This window comes from Patagioenas fasciata, chromosome 24 (assembly GCF_037038585.1).
Source record: "Patagioenas fasciata isolate bPatFas1 chromosome 24, bPatFas1.hap1, whole genome shotgun sequence".
Taxonomy (NCBI): domain Eukaryota; kingdom Metazoa; phylum Chordata; class Aves; order Columbiformes; family Columbidae; genus Patagioenas; species Patagioenas fasciata.
Window position 1 is genome coordinate 6,292,142 of NC_092543.1, and position 11,396 is coordinate 6,303,537.

Sequence of the window (11,396 nt, forward strand, 5' to 3'; positions counted from 1 at the left end):
GAATTTTATTTTGCTGAAAATCTGGGCCAGGATCTCTCTGCTCTCATTCTTGTGTTGTTTCTACTCTTTCAGTTTTAGGTATCTCTTTGCTCTCTGTTGGGATAGAACAGTTTGTTGCAGTTAACTATAGTGAATGGCTGAAAACCTACAGCTCTTTCAGCAAAGTCTTATGTGACTTAATCTCCTTAGCTCCATGGATTATTTATTCTGGTTTGAGATTAGTTAGCTGTAGACAAAACTTTTAGTGCTGAAAGAATGTTTAGAGTTAGTTTTCTAGTTCATTGAAAGAATAGTTGTGTAGCTCCTCATTAGAGGCAGCGGGTTAATGAATATGCCCAGGAAAGAAGAACAAATGACTGTCACCCCCAATGTTTTGTGGTGATGCTGGTGCTTCTGATGGGCACTGGTGTACTCTTAAGCAACAACAAAAACCTCTTACATACTCGTCTGCTTAATTGTCTCTTTTCATGAGAGTCACTTCTGTTGTGAACATCCTATGGCTATACCAGTACATAGAAATGAATGTTACATACTGCACAAAGTAATATATTTATTGACAAGAAGGAGCAACAGAACAATGTAAAGCGTACCTACTAATGTCAATGCAATTAATACATAACTCTTGTAGAATATACTTTACAAGCTAGTTCAGCTTTGAGTATATTGACTAAATGATACATATTAATAGCTTAAGATTCCTGTCCTTTCGTCCGAATGGTTTCCATGTGACTAAAATAACTTGATTAGTATTATATTCTTATAGTATTCTACACTGCTTTTTCTTCACTGAGGATGCTTATTGATGCACTTGTCTATTTGTTCTCCATCCTGCTTCCTCCTTCGTTCTGTATGTGATGCAGAATTTCTCGGTCAGTTTTCACTGCAAGTGAGGAGTCTTGAACTCCAATGTGTGTTGGATCTGATCCTTAAATCACACAAATGGAAGCTGAGTAACCCAGAAGATCCTCATTAATTCTCTTCAAATGAACAACAAGTTCTGTGAGCACAAATGTGAGTTAAAATGTAAACGTGAAGGATGAATGAGAAGTGACGGGAGAGACAGAGGAAAGTCAGAGAGGGAAGTTTTGTATTGCCAAGTAAAACCTGGGATGGAAAAGGAAAAGGAAAACTAAAAGATTTCACATAATTAAAACAATGGTTGTCTATGGAAGGAGGTGGATGAATGTTTCATAGTGTTATACAAATCAGCAAGTGAATAACCATTTGTTTTTAATAAAATATTTAAAAGTATTAAAGTATCATGTCTCATTCAGACTAGAGAGAATACAGAACACTATTTAGCTGTTCAGGGCATAAGAAACATAGGATATGACCCAAATCCCAGTGGAATCAACTTAAACACTGTCACTTTTCAGTAAAGCGTAGTTCACGTTGTGCAACATAGCTCTTGGAGCTTAACACTTAAGGATATCCAGTAAGAGGAAAGTAACCTTTTTTACAAGAAGAAAATGCAAAGGATTCATTTAAAAAATATTCCCCAAACATTCTGAGTACTCAATACCAGATCCCGCAACGGTTCCACGTGAAAAATCTCCCATTTAGTTCAACAGGAGGTACGTACGCGAGTTGATTGCTGGATCAGTCATGGTGTAGGTTGCGTAGATGTAGATTGCTCCATATGTAGCAAACAGGGAAGTTTCATAGAAACCAGCTAATTCACAATCAGAAGTTAAAATAAAAAGACACTAAGTTTGGGAAGATCGGGGGACACAGTAATTGTTTAGTTTCTAGGAATTCTGCTGAATACTTGGATATGGGGCAGCACAGAATAGTTTAAGCTCCTTGTAGTCTTTCTAACTTGCAAAATTGCTGAGTATAAAAAGGGCTTTTTGTAAAGTTTTGTTATATACTTGCATTTTACAAAGGTATATTACTCTGCTAGATCGCTCGGAGTGAAAGGAACTGATTCAAAACACTTTCTGACCCCGACTTCACCTACAATCTATTATTGGTGGCAAATTCTGATTGCATAAAGGGCAGGACTGAAGGAAATATTAAATATAGCTCATCAGTTTCTGGGTTCCCATAGCCCGTGTTTAAAACTACACATTGTCTGAGATTTCAGCATGTGTGAAGTTCAGACCGTAGAGACGAATCTCACACTGCTGCACTCAAGACTATCAATGGCTAAAATCAAAGGTTTTCTCCTAAGCTTGGCACCTGCATTAAAAATTGTCAAAGCTTTAGAATGTAGAACTAGAACATGTACGGCTTAAACAGGCTTTAGAAGAGAAGTACATGTGCTCAGCTTTGTGAGAAAATTAAGATCTATTCATTTACTGGAGCATCTAACACTGAATGCTTAACACTGCTGAAACGTGGCTCGGGAGTTTTCCCCATTTGTGGGTTTACTCTCTAATTCTGGGCACTGAGGAGATATTTTCAACAGTTGGTTCAAGCTATAATACATTTGAAGACTTTTGCTCTCTGTTCTCTCTCTTCTTCAGCAACAGCTGCAGCACACGGACCATAAGATGCAGATAAGGAGCCTTATCAGCGTTTCCCTGGAAGGGAATAAACCAACAAATATTCAGCTCAATCTACATGCTGAGTGTTCCTTCTAATGCCACTTCTTTATTGCCCTATTTTCCACTTGGTTTTGGATGAGTAAGGAGTTTTACCAGCAAAAGAGATTCTGTGCAGAACTCTGGAGTTAACCCAAAGTCTGTTATTAATCACTGGGCGTTTTTGTTTCCATCAGTTCCACATGTTATATAGCAACGCAGGGAAGGCACTGGAGCCTGCTGCTACATTACAGCTGTTGAGTTAAGGACCCTGGCTAGGCAAAATCCATTTCCCACCATGAAATACCTTTAGGAGTGATGTCAAAGTGCTCTGAAGATGACATGGAAAAGGGTTCAGAGAAGTTATGTGATGATGACGGACTGGGCATTTTTCTTGGAACATCCAGCCAACCATAACTCTACACAGAGGAAGAAAGGGAAAAGTAAATCTCCAGCATTAACAGTGACCCAGGCTTTGTGTCGAGAGGTTGTATTGGTTTTGATATGCAAAGCATAGAAACATCCCCTTACCATCAGACTGGAGAGGGTGGCGTGTTTAACAGTCCAGTCAGTAAAGAGCTGGATTGAAATTATTCCTTCTACTGTGTTTTATCTCTCCTATAGAGCATAACCGTGAAGAAATTGTTCCTAAATGGCTTCAAATGAGTCTTTAAGTCTGCAATTCTAATTGAAATCTTATCACGTTATTGGTTTCTGTACATGTACGCCGGTGAGAACTCTTACTTGACAAAAAGACCACAGAAAAGGTAAAAGGGCTGTAACTATAAAAGAATGAATATTTGCTTAATCTTGGACAAGGATCCTGGGATCTGTGGCAGATATGACATTATTTCAATAGAGCAGAATCGCACCCTAGAAACTCGGTCTTCTGTTCAGCACTCAAGGTTCTGGGTTTTTGGTATTGGGGTTTTGTTTCTTGGGTATTAGTGCTAGAGCCTGTGTAAAAGTAGCTATAGATAGTTACCTCTTGAAGAACGTTCTGCTTGTGAGTCTTAGGTTTATGAGTCTGAAGCAAACACATGAGTTCTCTGTTCTCCTCAATTTTTAAACACGTAGTATTAATTTGATGGGAATTTAGGACCTGCGAATGACAGTGAAACCTGTGATTGCAAAAGAAGACGACAATCTAAGGCTGGGGTAAACAGCCTGTTACTGGTCCTCACCTGCAGCTCGGGTTTTCCTCCCATTTGTAATAGGCAGTTAATTCCCTCAAGAATTTGATCTTTGCGTAATCTGAGAAACCTTCCCATGTCGGTATCGATGTCGGCTTTTTGGGATTCCATAGCTAAGGCGGTGTGGGCGAGAGCGGCACAGTGCAGCGGTGTTAAACCTGGACACACAGACCACGGAAACATCAAACCCAGCGCTCGAACGCCTCGCTGGAGTCAACAGGCTCATACTCGGCTAATTGCAAGGGGTGCACTCTTAAGACCGGCTCTCCTCCTAGACCTTGTATTTTTAAACGTGAAATTGAACATTCTTTGGCCTAGATAAGATATGTATTCTGAAACTTGAGTCAACACCAAGCGTTTATACGGTTAAGCTTTTCCTCTCACCATAGTGGTCAGTCAGATTCACTTCTACACAAATGCCGTTGGTTTTGCAGTTCTTGAAAACCTGAAATGAAGAAGATTGAGTTTAGTCCTGATTTTTGGCAGTGTAAAACTACCCCCTTTCCCCAGCTCCATCTCACTTTAACGACATCAGACCAAAGGTAATTTTCAGGTACCGAAAACCCTTGCATATTTTAAACCAAAGAACGTGCGTTTGTTGTGTTTGGTCTGTCTCTGCACACCTCTTTGTACAACGTAAATGACCAACTTACCTCTAAAACTTTCAAATATCCGTTCTCTGCACACAGGTGGAGTGGAGTTTTCCCCAAGCTGTCCTGTTCATTGACACTAGCGCCTAGGGATATCAGGTCACTCACCATCAGGTGTTGGTTCTTTTCTGCAGCAAGATGTAATGCAGTCTAAGAGAAAAATTGGAGGAACTGTTTGTGAATCACTGGAAAGCTCATCCAGTGCAATCCCCCCATGGAGCAGGAACACCCAGCTGAGGTTATGCAGGAAGGGGTCCAGGTGGGTTTGAATGTCTGCAGAGAAGGAGACTCCACAACCTCCCTGGGCAGCCTGGGCCAGGCTCTGCCACCCTCACCATGAAGAAGTTTCTTCTCAAATTTAAGTGGAACCTCTTGTGTTCCAGTTTGCACCCATTGCCCCTTGTCCTGTCACTGGTTGTCACTCAGAAGAGCCTGGCTCCATCCTCCTGACACTCACCCATGATATATCTGTAAACATTAATGAGGTCACCCCTCAGTCTCCTCCAGCTCCAGAGCCCCAGCTCCCTCAGCCTTTCCTCACACGGGAGATGCTCCACTCCCTTCAGCATCTTGGTGGCTGCGCTGGACTCTCTCCAGCAGTTCCCTGTCCTTCTGGAGCTGAGGGGCCACAACTGGACACAATATTCCAGGGGTGGTCTCCCCAGGGCAGAGCAGAGGGGCAGGAGAACCTCTCTGACCTACTGACCACCCCCTTCTAACCCACCCCAGGTACCATTGGCTTCCTGGCCACAAGGGCCCAGTGCTGGCTCATGGTCACCCTGCTGTCCCCAGGACCCCCAGCTCCATTTCCCCTACACTGCTCTCTAATAGGTCATTCCCCAACTTATACTGGAACCTGGGTTTGTTGCTGCCCAGATTCAAGACTCTGCACTTGCCCTTGCTATATTTCATTAAATTTTTTCCCATAAAAATAGTTTTAGAAGAACAACGCTTGTTAGGGAATGAAGTGCAGAGTTGGGACTCCGGGTTCTGTTCCCAGTTGTGCCGATACTCGCTCTGTGCAGATCGCTTCCTCCCTGCTCCTGTTTTCCCCTCTTTGCAAGGACAGTAGCCACCCCTTGTTCCAAAAGGATACCCAGTGCTTGACTGAGGTTTAAAAGGTATTTGTGTGTGACAGAAAATAAACCTCTTCTTGGGAAGTTAGCACCATACCCGTTTCTCTGCATCCTTCTCATCGATCTTATTTAAGGATGCGAATCTCTGTGCAAGAGCGTAAGTTAGAGCTCTTCTTCCTTGTGCAACAGCCTTGTGCAGCAGCCTGGAACAGAACATAGTTTTAAACAATTAAAAGATAAAGTAGTGGCTAAAATACTCCAAAGTATCAGTGAGAATGTATTTTACAACATGAAATGTTCAGGTTCATGAATGGCAAAGTCTTGGGATATTTATTTATATAGGTGAGATATTAATAATGGAGTCGGTGATTTTGTCTGCCAGGATTTCTTGGTTCTCCCTACTTTCTATCAGCCACTCCCAGTTCTTAGGAAGTTTATGCTCTAGACTAGCAACGTATGCATGTTCTGGTGTAATCTTCCCACCCATTTTTATTATCAACTAATAATACAATTATCTACAGTCTTCAATATTGTTAACGCTCTGAATTCGTCCTGATGTCACCTGTAGTTTGGCAATACTGCAAATACAGAATCTCTTCTTACTATTTGCTGAAGTATTGAGACAAGTTTGAGATTCTCATTAAGCGTGGAAGCCTTTGCTACAGAAATGACCAAAACTAGCAGTTGAGTTAGAGCAAAGCCTTGGGACAAGTGATGTCCCAGGAAATAGAAATCAATATATTTCAATAGGAAAATTGGAGACCTGTTGCCATTTTCATCAGGTGCAAGCAGTTTGTCCGCTGGGATATTTCTCAGTAAACTTTCTTCCCTGTGTAGCTGGAACTGGAAGAAAGAGACGGCAGAAAGATCCTGTTGCGTGAGAGAAAGTTGGGTCGACTTCAAATACCCCTCCAAGTGTGGAGAGCTTGTGTGAGCTTCCAGAAGCAGCTCTGAACAGCCTCCCGATGGGTTAATGTGTGGAGATGTGTCCTGTGCAGAATGCCTTGGGAAGTCTCCCTGGGTACTCGTGCATGCATTCTGTACCCACCAGGCACCCTCTTTCTCACTTGTCCTTGAGCATATTCCTGGTGAGTTGGACTCTTGCATATTTTTCTGAGAGTTGTGAAAAGAAGTCTCTGCTTCTCCCTGCAATACTGAGTTGGAATCTCTAAGACAGCAGTACGAATGCAACTTAGTTAAGGTGTGACGTCTGTCCTGTGGGCCACCAGCTGCCTGCTTGCTTCCTCCACTTTCCCACCAAGACGCTTGCAGATCTGCAGAGAAGCCCTGGCAAAAGCCACCCGGGACAGAATGCAGAGCCTCCTTCTTCAGCTGGCTTTTGTTCAGATCTTCCTGCAGTACCTCCACCAGGATATCAAGGTCCTCTAAGCCTTTAAGTGTTTGCCCAACACTCTGCTTGCTCTGGAAGAGCAACAAAATTGGGGAGGGTGGAAGACGGGGGAAGGAAATCAGACATGAATTGTCCTGTTCTCACTCAGTGATATAACATGAAATATGCCTGGGGAGGCTGGCAGCACAGAGTCGAAGGTGTTATGCATACCTGTCTAAGCTGTTTCTCTGTATAAGGGTGAACTCTTCTCTTTGCTGTTGGAAAGAAAGGAAGAAATAAGCTATTTTGAATTGGAGGATGGGTGGGAGGGAGACACATACAGAAGATATTCTCATCAGAAATTGTGTCCTAGATAACAGACAACACAATCTACTCCTGTAATTTAAGGGGAACTAGAAACCAGTATAGGTGACTGACCACGGGAGAGAAGTGGTCCAGCTCTTTGGGTACCTAACAGTGATCAACCTACTACAAAAGGAGGCTCTGTCGCCAAGAGAGGGGTTTCCTAACCTGTTTTTCGTGAGGATCCTTTGGTTTCCATCTTCATTAATGAGGCTTCCTGGGGAGACAAAACCACCCGATTGGAGATGCTTTGCACATAAGAGAAGACGAAACAGTGGCAAATATTTTAACATGAGCAAAGTAAATTGTGTTCAGTGCAATGCCCTTTTCCAGGTCCTCAGCCTGTTAAAATTTGGTATATTCTCTGCCTTCATCAAAAATATTTTCTTGGTGCATGGAAGCAGCAGCAGCTGTAGGTGTAACCTCTCCAGAACACCAGCAGAGTGGGAGTGTGATGGGCAAGCACCAGGATGCTGCACTTTGGGAGCAACCTTTCTGAACCTGAGAGTCCTCACCTTGCTGTGAGCTGGGTCCAGACCTTTGGAAAGCCGGATTTTCCTCAGTAATTCTCGTACTGGCATCTTTACTCTCACTCCCATGTAGCACTTCTGAGGGGGACCAGAGCTGAGTCCAGAGTCTGGAAAAGTCATAACATGGTGCTTAATGTAACGTAATTCTCTGAGCTATTACAGAATAGTGGGAGGATGTGGTCACCCGGAGAGAAGGCCTATGATGCTGATATTCATCCTGAATTGTGGGGAATTTTCACATCCCCCTACACGTTCCTTAGTTCTGGCCTGCATGGTACTTAACAATTACTTGAATGCATTGCTTTTTGGGCTACAACAGACTGTGGGGGCTCACAAAGGGAATTATTTTATTAAGAAACAAAACCAAACCATTCCCCAGAGCTGGCTGTGGGATCTTCAGTCTGAAAGCATAAGCAGAGTTAAACTGCGAATTATCACGTGAAGGCTCTGTTAAGCTCGAGTGTGATGGAGCACTTTGGGTTTTGAGCCAAGACATGGGAGAGACTATCCCAGGCGTAAATGTCCCAGTGAGGCTGGAAAGAGGACAACAGGGGCAGGGTAACAATGCAGAGGGAAATTCAGATAGATGATTGGGAAAAAGAAGGAAAATTATTCAGATGTTTCTGGTTTAAAGCTTCCAGCAGTGCAGAAATAAACACACTGTCTTGAGACTTGGGCTTGGGCAGCTTTTCTTGGTGCCCTTCAGCTCAGGAGTGCCATACTGGCTTAGAGCATGGTTGCTTTGGGGGAGTATGTCAACACTGGTTAAATTACTGCCCCTCTTAGTCATGTTCGTGTTTTCATCTGGTGCAGTAAATCTGTCTTTGCAGCTTCCTGTGCTGTGGTTTATTGTATTGGTATCAGTGGAAGAATAAGGACCAGAATTGTTTCAGAAATGAGATAGTGATGCTATGTCCGTCTTTCTCCAATGGTTCTTGCAGTGTTTGGAAGTCAACGTGATGGGATTCAAAGGGAAGCAATGATTTTCTGTAGTGAAATGAGAGTTATTTGAGAATATCTCTAGCTGTCCAAACAAGCTTGTCTTTGTCAAAACAAGCTGTTCTGTAACTGTTTGCATTAGATCTTCTTGCATCTTGTACTCAAATCCCTGAATTCGAGAGACTTGCCCAGATTAGGAGCTTTTGCAATACCTTTTTCAAAACACTGTGTCATCCCCCGCTTGGGAGTGATCATCTTCATACAGAATGCATTCAGCAACAGCTGTTGTCATTATAAAATGGTAACTTTATCGCCTTAATTAAGGTCTTAATCTCATGACACGTGGAAAGAGAACAGCACTTGTGATTAAAACACACTTGTGATTAAACAAAACAGCAACCTAAAGTTAAGACGTATGCAGCTTGGGCAAGCAGGTGCTGCCACAGGAGCAGCCAGCACTAAGTAAAACATGGGCTGCTTGTACCAATATTCCTACCCAACTGAAACCTGCTCGTGTGCCCTGTGGCAGCTGCTGGAGCCTGGCTGGCTAAGCCCTGCTTAAGCAGGAGCTCAACAGATGGGAACAGCGCACCGCCCCAAATTTGGGGTGTCTCAGAGTCGGCAATACTGGCACAGGAACCAGGCACACAAGGCGCGGTTTCCAGCTGCGTGATAGCGTTTCTCTTCCCTGCTCCAGGCAATGAGACTCAGGCCCCTTTGGCAGAAGGGTGTTGAATCCCAAGGAGCAAACGGTGCATTCTGAATATATCTTGAATTGTCCTTTCGTGCTAATATTTCCAGCCTTTCTGAATGCTTAATCTATTGCCGAATAGTTAAAACATTGAGACTTCAAAACACATACTTTATTGCTCGAACTGCTCTAGAAATGGCCATAATTCCTTTTTAGACCTTTGTTTTGGCAATGAATTACTTAGTCTTTGTAGAGTATTTGAAAGGCCTCTCAAAAGCTTTATTAAAAACCAAACAAAATTGCTAATATATTATTATCTTTCAAGCTATTTTAGAGTAAAAACGCTATATGACAGATCAGATTGCATGCCCAGATGTATCCTCGAAATTGAAGAAGTCAGCAAAAGCAGTGATTCATCAAACACACTTTCACATAACATTGTAATGCTAATAAGTCAGGTCACATCTATTAACTTACTGTTGGATCCAGAACAAAACTTGCAATTCAGAATGTAAATGAGCAGCAAAATGATAGACAGAACTAATGGAATACTGAGCATCCTTTACAAACAGAGTAATTTCTGACTCCGGCAGCAGTCCACAACAAAATGAAAACAAGATGCGAGTAGGAGAGCGTGCCGTAAATCTTCAGTGTTATTGCCACAGAAGCTCAGTATGTGCCACTGTTAGTTCAGCTCTGCTTAGCACAAAAGGAGTTGCAAGTCGGTGTGCTTTGTAAAAGAAGCACAATAGTGTTACATAAAACAGAAAATGTGAATAAAGGTTTGATCTTACCAGTGGGAGTAGACATCTCTTGAGGTTTATGTGAAGGAGAAGGGTGAATCTTGGGACTTGCAACATTAAGTTCAGTTAATCCAGAGTCTGGCAATGCTGGGCTCTGTTGGCAATAGCTTTTGGGGCTGGCGGTTTCTCCAGGCAGTGGGGATCCCTGGGCTGGACTGTAGCCGCAAATCTCATTTTCGCTGACGTTTTGGCTGACCAGTAGCTCAGGACTTGTGCAGACTGTTTGCAACATTACCACTGCGGGTGCAGAAAAAGAGTGGAAAATAAAAGCAGAGCAAAAAAAGCTTATCCAGTCGTGTTTAAGGACAAATCAATCCAGGTTCACATTGAGAACGTGGTGATTGCGTTTCGTTCTCCAGCGCGATGAGCCACGGTGAGTCGGGTCCAGGTTCCCTCCTCCGTTCCGCAGCGAGGTGTTGCAGAATGAAGCCAGCAGTCTGGGATCACTGAAGCAGCTTTGGGGAGTTTCTTGGCTGCGATTCTCACCCGGTTTTTATACTCGGGTATGGCTGGAGGGATGGGAGCCTGGGACGCCCCACCCTCCTTCCTCACAATCCACAGCGGCCGATGAAGAAATGACTTTTCCTGAGAAGAGATTGAGTACAAGCTGAAAAATGCTTTTCCTTAGTCTGAAAGCTAATTCACTGTAAAGGGCGTGAATAGGGAAAAAGCCACCTTTGACTTAATCAGTCCAATTAACGGCATTGTGCAAACAAGTAACTGATCCTCAAGTAAATGTTTTGTGAATTCTTCCCCCCCCTCAAAGGCAGATTTTTGCAAGGCTGTGTAAGGCGACCTATTGCTATTGAAGGAAGAATAAATAATCTAAGGAAAGATATCCCCTGCAATTTGCATAGCTTTGAATCTGTGGAGAGAGAAGTGCTATGTGCTCCAGTAAGGATATTGTTTCTATTTGTTATGTTATTATGTTTTTCTGTACTGTTCAAATCAATAGGATGAGGCACCGTTTAAGGAATTACTCAATGCTTGTATAGTTGGGAGAATTTGGCCTACTGCAAACAGGAAATTACATTGCTGAATCCTCACATTTGTTGAGCGGTAATCACACTGGAGACTGCTCATCTTTCTGTTCTTTTCCATACTCCAACCCATATATTGGATAGTTTCCACTGCTTGTTTTTAATATGCTATCCCATTCACAGTGAAAGCAGGAATTAGCCTGGGTTTATGGTACAGGAAGGACCAAAGTGCATCCCTGTAGCCATGAGAAGCAGATTTCCAAAACTAGCAACAAAAACCTTGGAATGTGGCCACTACAAGAAACTATCTCCAAGG

The 11,396-nt window shown here is 42.9% G+C and overlaps 1 protein-coding gene across 2 annotated transcripts; it reads right to left on the minus strand.

Moving 5' to 3' along the window:
* Positions 1-573: 573 nt before the first annotated feature.
* On the minus strand, positions 574-10,543 carry LOC136111385 (uncharacterized). Of its 2 annotated transcripts, XM_071798803.1 has the most exons (12): positions 10,092-10,543; positions 7,653-7,774; positions 7,306-7,354; positions 7,006-7,049; positions 6,208-6,866; positions 5,542-5,647; positions 4,372-4,518; positions 4,103-4,163; positions 3,710-3,876; positions 3,511-3,627; positions 2,833-2,944; positions 574-2,525 (listed from the first exon to the last, which is right to left on the minus strand). In XM_071798803.1, exons 1-12 carry the CDS (start codon positions 10,330-10,332, stop codon positions 2,515-2,517), a joined length of 1,836 nt encoding a protein of 611 aa, XP_071654904.1. In that variant the 5' UTR covers positions 10,333-10,543; the 3' UTR covers positions 574-2,514. The 2 variants fall into 2 exon arrangements, with proteins under 2 accessions (XP_071654904.1, XP_071654903.1); XM_071798802.1 differs by lacking the exon at positions 574-2,525 and having other exon boundaries at positions 2,543-2,944.
* Positions 10,544-11,396: the final 853 nt, after the last annotated feature.